We start from the raw sequence: 16,192 nt of genomic DNA on the forward strand, positions 1-16,192 counted from the left end.
CTTGCTCGTCTCTTGCTAGGACACAGGCTGGCTGAGGGTAGGCCCTGAGGCCAAGAAGGTCAGCACTGTGCCCGTGCCAGCAAGTGCCCACCTCCCAGCAGACTGCTGAACCAGTGCTCCAGTGAAGAAACGACATGGCTGGTGCCATCCCAGTGGGTGGCTGTCTGCAAGGCCACCCTCGCATCGTGTCTCCACCATCATCTTCTTAGCTGCGTGTGTTCCAGGACCCGTTCCCCCCATCGGCACCCTGACCGGTGGCGGGCAGGTGAGGTAGTGAGCTCCTGTCACTGGGGAGGTTCTAAGCCTTCTGACTGCAGGGCTGGGAAACAGTCAATTCCTGTACCAGGCTCTTGGCTCTGTGTGGTGTCCCCTGGCTGTGAGCACTCAAGACTCGAGTCTTTATAAAAACATGGCTGACAGTTGCCGGCATTGTAAGGAATCTGGTTTCTTGAGGACTGCCTTCCAAAGAACAGCAGGCAGCGGGCTTCCTGTCCTGCACCCACGGGCACCCCGCCATCTGCACTGGGACACACAGCCCGGAGGGAAGGGGTGTGGATGGGTTGATTTGTGTCCCCACAAAATGATAGGTTCAAGTCCTAACTCCAGTCCCTCTGAATGTGGCCTTGTGTGCTCTTGACAGAAGTGACCAGGTGAAGGCAGGGTGTGGTGGCTCACCTGTAATCCCAGCACTTTGGACGGCCGAGGCTGGTGGATCATTTGAGATCAGGAGTTTGAGTCCAGCCTGGCCAACATAGTGAAACCCTGTCTCTACTAAAAATACAAAAGTTAGCTGGGCGTGGTGGCAGGTGCCTGTAATCCCAGCTACAAGGAGGCTGAGGCAGGAGAACCGCTTGAACCGGGGAGGCAGAGGTTGCAATGAGCTGAGATCAAGCCACTGCCCTCCAGCCTGGGCCACAGAGCTCCTGTCTCAAAAATAGAAGTAACTAAGTTAAGACATTGTGGGGACCTAATCCAAGAGTGGGGTCCCATGGCAAGGGGGAAGGTGAACAGAGGGAAGAAGGCGCGAAGACACCAGGAAGACGGAGGACGGGAGGGCCAGAGGGACGCAGCCGCACGCTAAGAGATGCCAGAGGCCACTGGAAGCTGGAGAGAGGCCTGAGCCGGGAGCCTCCCGGTGCCTTCAGAGGCTGTGTGGCCGCGCCCACGCCCGCGCTATGGACCTCAGGCCTCCAGAACCTCGGTGGAACGGTTGTAGGTTCTAAGCCACCAGGGTGAGACATTTTGTTACCCCAGCCCTGGGAAACGGAGACAGGGCATGACTCCCATCTTACAAAGGAAGGAACAGGTTCAGGAAGGGGGGAAGGGCCCCCGCTGAGAACACCTGGTGAGCCAGCAGCTGAGCTTGGCTTTGAACCCCACTCTGACAACTTGGGGTTCCCAACACTTTCCTGTGTTTCCCCCGGGGACTCATGCTGTGACCTTGGCCAGTGACAGTGTTCCCAGGCCTCAGCCGCAAGTCTGTCGAGTGGGGTGAGATCATTCCCACAGCAAAGGGTTGAGGTGAGGACACAGAACGAGCCTCAGGCCCCATGGTGCAGGGAGCGCAGGGCAAGCTGTTACCCCCTCCCTGGGGTCTAAACCAAGCAGCCGCCTCCGCCAAGTCTGTCTGTTGAGGGGTGCTCATCTCCTTCCCACGCCCCTCCACCTCCATCTCCCTCTGCCCGGCCCTTCCCAGGTACCTCACCTTTCCCGTGGCACCGTGGGACACATACTTGGCCCCCTCTCGCTGAGCAATTTCCACTTGTTTGCGGGCGATGCAGGGCCTGGCGAGGGAGGTGCCCAGGAGGTAGCGGTCCTCGTACAGTGCACTGGACTGGATGGCCGGCCAGATGAACTCCTCCACAAACTCCCTGCTGACATCCTCAATGAACACCTGCGGGAAGAGAAACCCAGAGGAAGAAGGTGGCAAGGACAGCAGCCAGTCGGCATACAGAGCCCCAGGGGCCTCAGCTAGCGGAGACCTACCAGGGGCCACCCAGGCTGTCCCCAGTGCTTCTGCATCTGTAGCAGGCATCATTCATCAATCCCAGCACACAGCACTGTTACTCTCCCTCCTGCTCTCATGGCAGACATTGCTTATCAAGTTTTTTTTTTTTTTTTTTTGGAGTTGGAGTCTCACTGTTGCCCAGGCTGGAGCACAGTGGCAGTCTCGGCTGACTTCAACCTCCACCTCCCAGGTTCAAGCGAGTCTCCTGCCTCAGCCTCCCTAGTAGCTGGGATTACAGGTATGCGCCACCACATCTGTCTAATTTTTGTATTTTTTTTTTTTTTTTTTTTTTTAGTAGAGACGGGGTTTCACCACGTCGGCCAGGCTGATCTCGAACTCCTGACCTCGTGATCCACCTCCCAAAGTGCTGGGATTACAGGCATGAGCCACCACGCCTGGCCAGTTTTTATTTCTAACGCGATAAATATTAACAGATGTAATCCACAAAAGCTCTCTAAGGCCTTCAATGGTTGTTTTTTTTTTTTTTGAGCCAGAATCTCACTCTGTCACCCCGATTGGAATGCAGAGGTGCAATCCCAGCTCACTGCAACCTCTGCCTCCCGGGTTCCAGTGATTCTCCTGCCTCAGCCTCCCGAGTAGCTGGGACTATAGGCATGTGGGGTTTCTCTACTAAAGAAACCAGGCTGGTTGGCCAGGCTGGTCTTGAACTCCTGACCTCAAGTGATCTACCCACTTCAGCCTCCCAAAGTGTTAGGATTACAAGCTCGAGCCACTGCACCCAGCCAAGGCTTTCAATAATTTTTTTTTTTTTTTTTTTTGAGATGGAGTTTTGCTCTTGTTGCCCAGGCTGGAGTGCAATGGCATGATCTCAGCTCACCGCAACCTCTATCTTCCTGGTTTAAGCAATTCTCCTGCCTCAGCCTTCCAAGTAGCTGGGGTTACAGGCATGTGGCAACACGTCTGGCTAATTCCGAATTTTTAGTAGAGACGGGGTTTCTTCATGTTGGACAGGCTGGTCTCAAACTCCCAACCTCAGGCAATCTGCCTGCCTCAGCCTCCCAAAGTGCTGGGATTACAGGCGTGAGCCACCATGCCCAGCTGGCCTTCAATAATTTTTAAGAGTTGGCCGGGCGCGGTGGCTCAAGCCTGTAATCCCAGCACTTTGGGAGGCCGAGGCGGGTGGATCACGAGGTCGAGAGATTGAGACTATCCTGGTCGACATGGTGAAACCCCATCTCTACTAAAAATACAAAAAAATTAGCTGGGCATGGTGGCGCGTGCCTGTAATGCCAGCTACTCAGGAGGCTGAGGCAGGAGAATTGCCTGAACCCAGGAGGCGGAGGTTGCGGTGAGCCGAGATCGCGCCATTGCACTCCAGCCTGGGTAACAAGAGCGAAACTCCGTCTCAAAATAATAATAATAATAATAATTTTTAAGAGTTGATAAATTCTTGGTATTGCTTTTGCAATTTCCTGTGTATCTATAATTATTTTGAAAGAAAAAAGAACCTTCTAAAAAAATGAAATTAAAAGGCAAAGAAAAGAAACAAATTGGGACTATTTTTTTTTTTTTTTTCATGAGACAAAGTTTCACTTTTATTGCCCAGGCTGGAGTGCGATAGTGAGATCTTGGCTTGCCGCAACCTCCGCCTCCTGGGTTCAAGCGATTCTCCTGCATCAGCCTCCCAAGTAGCTGGGACTATAGGTGTGTGCCACCAGCCCAGCTATTTTTTGTATTTTTAGTAAAGATGGGGTTTCACCATGTTGGCCAGGCTGGTCTTGAACTCCTTACCCTCAGGTGATCTGCCCACCTCAGTCTCCCAAAATGCTGGAATCACAGGCATGGGCCACCATGCCCAGCCCATCCTAATGTTACATGCAAGAAAATAAACATTAAGCCGGGCGTGGTGGTTCAAGCCTGTAATCCCAGCACTTTGGGAGACTGAGACGGGTGGATCACGAGGTCAAGAGATCGAGACCATCCTGGTCAACATGGTGAAACCTCGTCTCTGCTAAAAATACAAAAAATTAGCTGGGCATGGTGGTGCATGCCTGTAATCCCAGCTACTCAGGAGGCCGAGGCAGGAGAATTGCCTGAACCCGGGAGGCGGAGGTTGCGGTGAGCCGAGATCGCGCCATTGCACTCCAGCCTGGGTAACAAGAGCGAAACTCCGTCTCAAAAAAAAAAAAAAAAAAAGAAAATAAACATTAAAAACTCCACATAGGCCGGGCGCGGTGGCTCAAGCCTGTAATCCCAGCACTTTGGGAGGCCGAGGCGGGTGGATCACGAGGTCGAGAGATCGAGACCATCCTGGTCAACGTGGTGAAACCCCGTCTCTACTAAAAATACAAAAAACTAGCTGGGCGTGGTGGCGCGTGCCTGTAATCCCAGCTACTTAGGAAGCTGAGGCAGGAGAATTGCCTGAGCCCAGGAGGCGGAGGTTGCGGTGAGCTGAGATCGCGCCATTGCACTCCAGCCTGGGTAACAAGAGCGAAAACTCCGTCTCAAAAAAAAAAAAAAAAAAAAAACTCCACATAAATTAGAATGTGGAGGGTTCCCAAGACCGAAAGGTGTGAGAACTTCTCATCTAGAGTAAAGGATAACAGTGGAACGTGAGCCAAAGCCCTGTCACTGCGCTACTGAGCGTGCACTGGAATCTTCAATGCTCAGGGGCCTTTCTCCCCTTCCTGGGCTCCTGCTCAGACAAACCCCTCCTCTCCAGGACTTGGGAGACACAGAACCAAGGAGGGACATTCTAGTTCCAGGCCTGTGGCCAGTAGATGACTTAAGACTGGGGCATTCACTCCCTCACGTGTTCACTTTAACATGCTAATCACCCTGGCAACCCTGCAGAAGCCCCCCACAGAGGGGATCAATTGTGACCCAGCAGGTGGGCTGGTGGCTTTCACATCATCCCTGCTATGTCCCCTGCTCACTCCTGCAAAGGAAGTGAGCACAGGTGGCAGGGACTTCTCCAAGGGGAGTCAGCACAGGTGAGCAGGGGTCATGATGACCCTGTTCACCATATATGGCCCACAGGAGACGGGGGATGCTTGCCACATGCCTAGACTCACAATCGATGTGCTGTACTCAACTGGAGTTTTCTGATTCTGTTGAGTGAATGGAAGGATGGATGGGTGGACAGAGAAATAAACACTTAGGGGGATGATGGATGGATGGATGGATGATGGATGACGGATGGACTGATGGATGGAGGGTGGATAGATGAATGGCTGGCGGGCTGGATGAATGGATGGGTAGACAATGGAGGGATGAATGATGGGTGGATATGTGGATGGATGGATAATGGAGGATGGATGATGGATGGATGATGGATGGATGGATGATGGATGGATGGATAGATGATGGATGGATGGATGGATGAATGGATGATGGATGGATGGATGGATGATGGATGGATGGATGGATGAGATGGATGATGGATGGATGGATGATGGATGGATAGATGATGGATGGATGGATGATGGATGGATGAGATGGATGATGGATGGATCAGATGGATGGATGATGAATACATGGATGATGGATGAATGGACAATGGATGGATGGATGGATAATGGAGGGATGAATGATGGATGAGTATGTGGATGAGTGGATGAACAGAACTAAAAGAGGGTAAGAGGGTGCATAGATGGACAGAGATAAAAGAGACGGGCAGTAGGTGGGTGGGAAAGAGACACTCCACCTGGATGGGAAGGTGGGCGGGTGGAAGAGGGCCTGTGGGGGGGCGCAGAAAAGCAAGAGTGCTCAGGCCCCTGAGAGCCGCATGACTCTTAGAAGCAACAAAACACACTGAAAGGGACGGGAGCCCTGGAGCGGGGCAGCTGCCACCCTCCATATCACCACCCCACTCCCAGCCCAGACCCCGGCCTCCCTCTTCATACCTTTTTGGCCCCAAGCTTCAGTGCCTTCTTCCTGGCTTCCTCGAAGTCCTCCTTCTGGCCAATGTTGGCCTGAGGAGCAGAAGCAGAGAGACCTCGTCAGCCCCCGGGGAGAGCCCTGAGTTCACGCCGACTGCACACAGCAGCCCCCACCCCCGATACAGACACAGCTTCCCCTCCATGGACAGGTCACAGCAGGAAGGAAGACAGACAAAGCCCAAGGCCTGGAGAGGTGAGAGTGTTCCAGGGGGCGGGACTGGAAGCAGGACTGCGGCGTGGTCTGGCCGGTGGCTTCCATGGGTTGGACACTGAGCCTGGCCCTGGCCACACAGGTCTCTGGGAGACAACCATTTGCTGTCGTTGTTAGGTCTAGAGTTCTCCTGAAACTCATCTGCCTCTTCCAGAAAAGTCTTCCCCAGCCCGTGCAAAGATTAGCTTGTCAGGACCCGCCCAGCCTCCGGCTCTACTCCCCAGGCAAGGATCACGCCTTGGCCATCCTAAGGCAGCTGAGAGGCGGGAAGCAGAGAGGCTCGTGCTCAAGAACTTCCAGCTCTGTCCCTGCAGCTGATGCCCTGACCTCGGGGCCCCACCGACGGCCCCTGTCTAGACACCGGCACGCTTCCTGCTGCCCAGATCCCGGCCTCAGCCCTAGCTCCCTGCATTCTGCTCACCCGACACTGGACTCTTGCCAAGGCCCAGCTGCAGGGGCTTATCCGAATCACGTTCAGCTTTTAACTCCCCCAGGTGGTAGCCCAGGGGCCTATAAGGCCATCTCCGGCTCTGACTGCCCCGATGTGCTGCCTATGGTGACGTGGGTACACCCTGGGCTCTTTGCAGCCACTCAAGGCTGCACTCCCACCCACCAGGTGACTGTGAGCGAAGTGCTTCTTCCCTGGGCCTCACTGTCCCCAACCTGAATAACAAGGACATTGGGCACAGTTACACATGGCATACTGGCTGCAAGCAATGGCTTGTTTTGCAAGAGCTGCTCCTTGCCAAGCCCAGGGCGGGGCCCTGGGAGCCTCAGAGCTAAGTTTTGTCTGTCCAGAGACCCAGCCTCACTTCCTCTGGAAACAGAACCTTCTTTCCTGGGTGGACCCCATTCCACAGGGATGGCGGGGAACAAATCCTGCCCACTGTAGGGGTAGGCTTGTAGCTCAAGCCCAGCACCCCACGGTGCAGCCACAGTGAATAATCATGGGCCCCACTGTCAGAGCTGCTGGCGGAGCCCTCCTTTTCGGGAAAGGTGGGCCATGAGGGTGACCATGAGCCTTGCCTGCCCTGTGGAGAGGTCAAGAATGAAGCCACGCAGAGCTGGAGACAGATCTGGAGAAGCACCTGGGTCTAGCCTTGCCTGAAGCCATCCTATCCCGGGACTTCTAGGTTATGTGGGCCAAGAATCGTCCTTTCTTTTTCTGCATAAGTTGGTTTGAATTGAAGTTGTGAACTTCACACCCGAGAGTCCTGAAGAGCCTAGCCACACAGAGAAGGACTCAGAGGCTGTGGCCGGGTTCGGTCAGGAGGAGCTGGTTTGAGAGGGACAACTGCCATGGGCCGTGGATGGGGAAGCGGTGTCACACACAACCCGTTACCTGTGACCTACTTCCCATTCCAGAACCAGGTGACCTCCCAGGGCCATTCCAGCTCTGGATTCGACAATCTTTGCTGAATGACCACAGGCTGACAATGTACTCTGGAGATGGAAAAACGGGGTACCTCCCCAGGGCGGGCAGCAGGTCCCAGCCCACCGCCTCTCTGCAAGCAGCCTGACCCAGCAGCACTGCCGAGGTGACTTCTGTGCCCTCCCCCATGCCCCCGTCACCTGGCTCTGGAAGGCGTTTCAAGGATGCCCAATTTACAGGTGGAGAAACTGAGGCAGTACAGTGAGAAGCTATTTTCCTAGTTCCAGTCCAAGACAGGCTTCGAGAGGAGAAGCCAGGCTTGAATGAGTGACAGTGAGCAGACAGGCTGGCAACCCGGGCAGAGGCTGGCAGGCAGACAGACACCAGAAGACACCCAGGGCGCTCCCTCACCAGGTAGGCAATGACGTCATAGCCCTGTTCCTTCAGCCACACGAGGATGCAGGATGTGTCCAGGCCACCGCTGTACGCCAGAACCACAGAGCCTTTGCTGGACATAGCGTCTGGGGGGAGTCAAGGAAGAACCTGAGTGACCCTGAGACAGCCAGTGCCCTCCGCCAGCCCCTGCAGATGGCCCAGCCCCAACCCTGACCTTGGACAGCATTGTCTCCTGGGCAAGGCAACATTGGAGGTCGGGGGTAGACCTTCAGCGTCTGCCACCCCCAGGGACCCTGAGCTCGAACACTCTGCTCACAGCCCCACAGACCATGCTGGGGCCTGGAAATGCTGACTGCATTCCTATCCCGGCCGGGGAGAGGTCTCTCTTGAACCTGATGCCCCAGCAGCGAAGGAAGACGGCTGAGGCTGAGCAGTTTGGTGCAAGGCCAGGATGTAAAGAACGCACACAGGCAGATGTGGGAGGGGCCTTGGTACCCAGATTCTGGCAGCTGACACATCCCCTGTCAGAGCTGCTCCTTGCCAAGCCCCGGGCAGGGCCCTGGGAGCCTCAGCTGGATCTCCCTGTGCCCCGGAGCCCCGACTACAACCCCATGAAGTAGACATGGTCATCCCTATTGGGAAGGCAGACAGCGGGGCTCGTGCTCAGAGAGGTCCGTGGCAGGCTCAGGGTCACAGGGCACGCGGATCCCTGCTTCGCCAGCATGCAGTGCCTCCTCCCACCTGCAGGTGGAGCAGGTGCCCAGCCCCAGGCCCTCCTACCTGGAACCCCAGGCATCCTGTCTCTTTCCAAATGTGAGAACCTCTGAGACAGGGGAGCACCAGGGACCCTGAGCACCTCTGAATCCAACTCTGCCAATGCCTGGTTTGGAGGGGCTCAGAGAGCAGCTCCCCCAGTGTGCAGGTAGAGAAACTGAGGCCCAGGGAGGGAAGGAGATAGCGGTGCTTCCCAGGGGCACAGATGGGAAAGCGGCTGCGGTCTCCCACCTGCCCCACCCTCAGGCCTCCGTCTCTGGGTCTTTGCAGCCATGCTTCTTCCCCGGGGCCTCTCCCTGAATCCTGGGCTGTCCTTGAGCTCACCCTGCCTCCTCCACACGCCTCCCGTGGCCCTGAGCTCGGGTGCCGTTACGCGCCCACATTGCTGAACAGGAAACCGGGGTTCGGGAGACGAGGTCACCTGCCCCAGCCCAGCCTCCGTGGACTCCTGGCCCCAGCACCCCTCATTTCCCAAATGTTCAGGGCATGTTTGTTCTGCATGGGAATGCTTCCACCTGAGTCTGACCAACGTGGCAAGGTCAGAGTCACCCAGGGTCTTTATTAGACACCATTTCAGAAGTGGAACGCAGAGGGGTCCCCCCCTCCCGTCACCACCATTGCAGTGACGCAGGCGTCACTATCCTGGGCGCTGTCCATGTGCCTGGAAGCTCGGGGAGGGGAAGTGGCTTTCCCAGACTGCCCACCCTGTGCTGCAGAGCCTGGCCGTGTCGCCTGGCGGACTTTGGAGTACACAGTCCCGTGCATGTCACACAGGCACACCTGCCAGGCAGCCGGGGCTCACAGGCCCTTGCTGCCCTTTGGACTTAGAAGGGGAAGCACCTCATGGGCCAGGCAGTTGGGGCAGGAGGGGTGGCTCTGGTCAGGGCCCACGACTTTCCCTCCTACTGGGCATTCAACCCCCTGCCAGGCCCTGAGTTGCAGGTGACTCAGCAGGCCCCGCCCCTGGAGCCAGCCGGTGGTACCCATGGCAACTACAGCCAGGCAACTGGCCACCAGGATGGAGGGAGGCAGGGCGGACTGAGGAGGGCAGTACCTGGGATTGGAGTCGAGTTCCCGGCGTCTGGAATCTGTCTTCACGGTGCAGTGAACCACTCTGCAAAAGCAAAGCCTACTCAGCAGCCTGCAGGCAGTCCCGACTGTGCCAGGGGCCCTAAACCTGACCTGGCCGTCCAATCCCCTGTGAGCAGCCTCACGGAGTGGGGGAGGCCCAGGAGCCCCAGAGCCACCTGTCCTGGCTCCTGCCCCCGCCCCCCGCCCCAGAAGGCATTCAGGAACTGTGTGTAAACCTACCCCGGTTTGTGTGTGATGACGCGGGTGGTGTGGTTGCATTTGGGGAAATCCTGCTGCAGGTTTTAAAACAGTTCCATTGCATTCTAACTGATTTATCATAAATTTCATTTTTTTCATATCAGATAGGTAATGTGCCAATATCATAACGAAGTTTGAGGGTGGCACCTCAAGCATGCACACACACACACACACACACACACACACACACACACACGAGAGAATGCCCAATCAGCACACTCATGAACTATCCAAAAAATCACCTATTTGTGTCCAATTGAGCAAGTTTCAGCATGCAGATGTGTCTGTGACACTAACACCACAATCAAGGTACTGGACAGGTCCGTCTTAGGCCGAGCCTTTCCATTTGGGGCTATCCTCATTTTAGAGGCAGGAAAACCGAGGCTTGGGCTAAGGAAGTTGCCCTGTGTCTTGTGTGACTGATAAGCAGAAGAGCCAGGACTCAAACCCAGAGCAGCTCAGCTCCTTAACCCGCTGCTCACTGGTGCAAGACTACATCCCTCTCGGGCAGACTCAAGGGAGGAAGTCCTGGGCAAGTGTGGTCTGATGATGCTGGCCCAAGATTCAACCAGCTCTGAGAGTCACGCCTGCTCCCACCCCTCCCAGATGCGCCTGGAGCCCAGAGGGTAATTACAGAGATGGGCAGTTCCCGATAACAGGAGATGGTGGAAACCGCTCCAGTGACCCGCCATGCCTCCTTCCCATCACAGCCGTATCTTTTTTTTCAGGTGGGGTCTCATTCTGCCGCCTAGGCTGGAGTGCAGTGATGCAATCCCAGCTCACTGCAGCCTTGACCTCCTGGGCTCAAGTGACCCTCCTGCCCCAGCTCAGCGCCACCATCCCCAAGTAGCTGGGACTATAGGCACGTGACACACTAATTTTTGTATTTTTTGTAGAGATGCGTTTTTTGTTTTGTTTTGTTTTTTGAGACAGAGTTTCACTCTGTTGTTGGGGCGGGGGTGGGAAGTGCTGTGGCACCATCTCAGCTAACCCCAACCTCTGCCTCCCAGGTTCAAACAATGCTCTTGCCTCAGCCTCCCGAGTAGCTGGGATTACAGGTGCACACCACCATGCCCGGCTAATTTTTGTATTTTTAGTAGAGACGGGGTTTCACTATGTTGGTCAGGCTGGTCTGAAACTCCTGACTTTATGATCCGCCCACCTCGGCCTTCCAAAGTGCTGGGATTACAGGCGTGAGCCACTGCGCCTGGTGAAACTCTGTCTTAAATAAACGAAAAGAAACCAGTGAGTCCCTCCTGCCTGCCAGCTTGTATCTGGGCAGGTGTGGGCTCTGAGGCCTTCAGCCTCTGGGGCTGAGCAATGTGAAGCAGTGCATGGACCTGGTGTGTGTACCTGAGACTGTGTGTGTGTGCATTCGTGTGTGCACCTGGGGGGTGTGTACCTGAGAGTACACACTGTGTGCACACATGTGTGTTTGCGATGTGTCTGGGCTTGCACATGCGTGCCTGTGTACGTGCACATGTGTGTGGGTGTCGGGGCCTGTGTGTGCATGCAGAGAAATGAGCTGGGCAGATGGGCCTGGGAAAATGATGCAATCAGACAGCAACGTGGCTCCTGCCCTACCAGCAGCTGCGGGGCACCCTCCTCCCTCAGCCTCAGCAGGCCCCTGGGCTGCATTTGAGGCCTGAGCCAAAAAGGAAATGAAATGGAGGGCTTGATGTTGGGGAGGGAGTGACAGGAAGAGAAGGAACCACAGCTACCATCCAGCGAGTGCTCACTCCAGGCACAGCGCAGAGGTCAAGGTCACCAGACGTGGGCTTCAGCTCTCTAGCCTAACTGCTCAGCTGCGAAGTGGGGGTGCGAACAGTCTCCCTCCACAGGGCGACTGCAAGGATTCAGGGAGATGCTGGGGAAGGAGCCTGAACTGGGCCCCAAACATGTGCCCACTAAGCTCTGTGCACCGCTGCCATGGCTGACCTCAGCCACGTTCCTGGCTTTCGAAGCCTCAGTTTCCCCATCTGCACAACCTAACAGCCCTCTGGGTTCTGACACTCCTGGACACTGGGCTTTCTACCTGGGAGCGGTGCCTGGCAGGTCCTGGCTGAACTCAGCCTCCCCTAGTCCCAGCCCCACCCCCACCACACCCCCCAGAAAGGGCCACGGCAGTTTGCCCCCAGCTCCCAGGCAAATGCCCACTGCCCCCAGCTCCCAGTGCCAGCCCAGCCCTCCTTTACCAGACACCCGGGAGGAGAAAGGTGGCCTCGCATCAACGTACCAGCACCACCTGGCTTTCCTTTGCATGGCATTCTCTCTGTCCCCAGCCACAGCCGTCTGGCCAACTTCCAGCCAGCAGGCCAGACGGGCGCTCACTCGACACTGAGGAAAACTCATGCTACTTGAAAATGTCAGCTGGAATGATGACAAAGCAGGTACTATGTTCAGTCACAGATGTGACTTCTCAAGGTGGAGACGATTTACAGAGGAGGAGGCGGAGACTAACTGGCTAGCCGCGTCACAAGCCAGTGGCTTCAAACCCAGTCTGACTGCAGCCACCTGCTCCTCCCTGCACTCCCCGGCTCCTGGGAGACCTCGGATCTTCTCCCCTTCACTCATGATTCAGGAGTAAATCGTGGCCAACCTGCCCTGTATTTCTTTCTTTTTTTGTGACGGAGTCTTGCTCCGTTGCCTGGGCTGGAATGCAGTGGCGCGATCTCGGCTCGCTGCAACCTCCACCTCCTGGGTTCAAGCGGTTTTCGTGCCTCAGTCTCCCAAGTAGCTGAGATTACAGGCACCCGTCACCACACCCAGCTAATTTTTGTATTTTTAGTAGAGATAGGGTTTCACCATGTTGGCCAGGCTGGTCTCGAACTCCTGACCTCAAGTGACCCACTCGCCTCAGCCTCTCAAATTGCTGGGATTACCAGTATGAGCCACCGTGCCCAGCCCATGCCCTGTATTTCTCTGGAGAGCCTGTGTGCTACAGCTCAGGCCCATGGGAGGTTCCCCTGCAAGCCCTCTCTGACATTCTAACTCAGCTGAGCTCGGTCTGTCTTTGGGTATGGAAGAAGAGCACATTCATTCAACTTATATCCAGAGCTGAAGCCACTGGAACCTGGCGCCTGGTCTACCCCAAGTCTGGGGAGGGAGCCAGGCCCTGGAAGATCAGCTTTGCCCAAAACTCCATCAGAAATCTGAGCCTTAGACTCTGAATTCTGGTGAGGGTACCTCTTTCCACATGGTTGCCCGGTGCCCACAGGTCACTTCGGGGGCTATGTGGTCAGTGATCAAATGAGGCATCTGGTTGACCTGGCTGGCCTCCCGCACCCACAGGGCAAAGATGAGATGGGATGGGGTGGGGAGAGGTGAGGGGGGTGCAGAGGGTGGTTCTGGGCCTGGCTCCACCCCAAGGCTCCTGGGGCCCTGGGGCCTGCTTGCCAAGTGCTCAGGAATGGAGAGACTGCTGAGTGAGGCCTCTTCTCCCTCACCACGTGCCTGTTCCCCCCACTCAGGGGCTCAGCAGGCAGGAGTCACTATTCATTCACTTGATCCACCCACACAGAGCAGAACCAGAATTACTTCTCAGCACGGTGCACAGATGGCCCCTCCAGGACAGACCCCCGCCCCCACACCTAAACTCACCACCCAGGCCCTGGGCCAAAGGGGTCTGGGAGCGGGAGGGAGTTTGGAATGGAGGCTCCTCCAGTTGCTGCTCCTAGCAGAGCTTCCCAGCCCATGGCTGCTTCTCCCTCCATCCCATCAGAACCTAAACCAGGCACAGTTATTGTACAACTGGGCCCAGGCCCAGCGCTCAACAGTCTAGAGAGCCCTTAGCAGCCTCACTCTCTGCAGATGTATCCTGAGCCCTTAGCGCCAGCCGGCTCTAACAGACTGAAGCTTGGGGGCCAGGCGCCTCTGGTGGCTCGAGCCTGTAATCCCAGCACTTCGGGAGGTCCGAGGGAGGTGAATGGCTTTGAACCTAGGAGCTCGAGACCAGCCTGGGCAATATGCACATCTCTGATAAATTTTTAGAAAGAAAAAGAAACGGAAGCTTGGGAAGCTGGAGGCTGAGCCAAGGCCTGACCAGCCCTCCCTATCGCTGGGCGTGTGCAGGCTGAGGAGGAGGATCAAAGCCCAGGTCTCCTGCATCTTCATCCAGCCCTGGGAAGAGGACAGGTCTGTTCCTGCACTGAGACCTGCAGCTGGGCCTGGCTGCTCTGCTTGGGCGGGGACACTCCACTTCTCAGAAAAGAATACCGAGGCCAGGGCAGCCCTCCTTGTCAGAAACAACCCTGGCGGACAGGGAGAGGAGTTTCCTCTCTTTCACAATGACCCTGCCTCCCTGGCTAGAGCAGCCTCCCAGGGGCCAAAGGCAACAGCAGCTGGGAGGGAGGATATTCCTGGCACGTTCCCTCCCACAGAGCCCAGCCCAGGCCAGCAGGAAACCGCCGTGAAGCCGCCTGCCCCACCGGGGAGGGCCAGGGCCGGGCAGCTGCTGCCACCTGCAGCGAAGGGAGCCAGGGCCACCATGCCCATCTGACCGGGGTAAACTGAGGCTCAGGGGAAAGCGATACGTTCAAGCCCCAGAGGGGCTGGAATCCTGGTTTTACGCAGAGAAATAGAGGTGGAGACAGACGGCAAGCAGGAGAGAGGGAGAGAGAATCGGGAGCCCCCCCCCCCCGTCACAAGCTCCGGACTCCCCGAGTCTCGTCTCCATGTGGGGGCTTCACTACAGAGTAAGCGGGATCCTAGAAAGAGTCCAGAAACGACGCGGCCGCGCAGGGAACAAACAACCCGACCAGCTCTCAGATTCGGGGACTCGCGCCCCCGCCGCGTCCCCTAGGCCCCAGGAACCTGGAATCCGGCCCCAGGCGTCTGAGCAGCGGGAGCCTCTTCCCTCCCGCCTCGGTCCCAGTTCCCAGCGAGTGACGATCGAGGGTCCGCCCTCTGCCCCCGCGGGCCCCTCCTCGGCGGGGTTCGGGAAGGGGGTGCCCTCGGCTATTGAGTGGCCAGCGAGAGGGGCCGGGGGCTCCTTACCGGGCACGGGCAGCCGTTGCAGGCGACAGAGCAGGGCCGGCAGGGGTGTGCATCCCGGGTTATAAGCACAGGGCCCGGGGGCAGGGCAGGGGACTCGGGCCACGTAGGGGGGACGCGCGCAACAGACTCCGCCCCCGGGCCCGGCCCCAGTCTGGAGCCGCTCGGCTTCCACAACCACACCCCCGCCATCTCTGGCCTCGTCCCCACCTCTACCCGCCTCCCCCTAGGTCCCCGCCTGGGCCCGGTGCCAGCTCACCATCCCAGGGGCGCGCCGGCGGGGGCGCAGGCGGCGCGGGGCTCCTGGCTGTGGCCCATGGGCTGGTGGAGCCACGGAAGGCGGCAGTGACTGCGACCCGCGTAACTCGGGGGCGGGGGTGTGGCCGCAGCTCATCCTTCCAGAGACCTGCCGCCTGGCCCTGGGGAAGCGTTCAAACACTTCGAGGTGGGGGTGGGCGCAGGGAGCTCCGTGCTTACCTCCGTCCGGTGGCGGCAGCCTGGGCCCCGGGAGTTTGAGAAGCCGGAGGTGAGCCGGCGCGGGAAGGCCCGGCTTTCCTACCTCAGGCCAGAGCTGGTGTCTGGCTGTCTTCTCAGGGCCTGGCACTGCCCAGACTCCAGAGGGCAACCAGTAAGCAGTAAGGAAAAGACTGCCTGGCTGCGAACCCACGGACAGGAGAGAAGGCTGGGGTTCAGAGCGGTGAAGTCTCTCCCTTGTAAAAAGCAGCTAGGAGCCGGGACCCCAGGCCGGCCTTCAGAAGTTTCTCTGCATCAGGAGTTTCCCAACTTGGTCTGCCGGCTCCAAAGCTCTGATCACTGCAACCACGGCCCCAGTAAAACAGCAGGCCCTGGGACCCCATCCAAGGCAGTCGCTCCGTGGTGAGCATTGACCCCAGAGGGGAGGACTTCCGGTCCTCAGCCGGCTCCGAATCTGGGGGAGCTGGGAGCCCCAAGCCTTGCCCAGCCGCTACCCTGGAGTCTCACTCCTTTTAATCACCATCCACTCTCAGCCCCTCTGCCAGCCCCGTTGCCAGCCAGCCCCCACCACCCCCTCAAGCTCATGGCCCGCAGCAGTAGCTGTGAGTCCTTCTAGATGGAAAAAGGGATCAAACCAATTCATAAACAAAGCCAACGTTCAATTCTCTCTTAAGCCCCTTAGTTCTCTGGCACCTAAACCTGGGAGGTGGCCCTTGATGATAAGGGGCCCCCCA

General features: G+C 57.2%; 1 protein-coding gene and 1 pseudogene across 1 annotated transcript in view; both read right to left on the bottom strand.

Annotated features, from left to right (window-relative positions):
• The window catches only part of ASS1 (argininosuccinate synthase 1), a 59,077-nt gene extending 43,813 nt beyond the window's left edge, over window positions 1-15,264 (bottom strand). The window contains exons 1-5 of the mRNA XM_039461317.2: window positions 14,988-15,264; window positions 9,718-9,777; window positions 7,905-8,014; window positions 5,875-5,943; window positions 1,706-1,894 (exon numbers count right to left, since the gene is read on the bottom strand). Of these exons, the coding sequence (XP_039317251.1) occupies window positions 1,706-1,894; window positions 5,875-5,943; window positions 7,905-8,009 (363 nt within the window). The 5' untranslated portion in view covers window positions 8,010-8,014; window positions 9,718-9,777; window positions 14,988-15,264. The remainder of the gene's footprint in view (window positions 1-1,705; window positions 1,895-5,874; window positions 5,944-7,904; window positions 8,015-9,717; window positions 9,778-14,987) is intronic.
• On the bottom strand, window positions 10,091-10,231 carry LOC120360757 (small nucleolar RNA U13; annotated as a pseudogene).
• Window positions 15,265-16,192: the final 928 nt, after the last annotated feature.

Source organism: Saimiri boliviensis, chromosome 2 (assembly GCF_048565385.1).
Source record: "Saimiri boliviensis isolate mSaiBol1 chromosome 2, mSaiBol1.pri, whole genome shotgun sequence".
NCBI lineage: Eukaryota > Metazoa > Chordata > Mammalia > Primates > Cebidae > Saimiri > Saimiri boliviensis.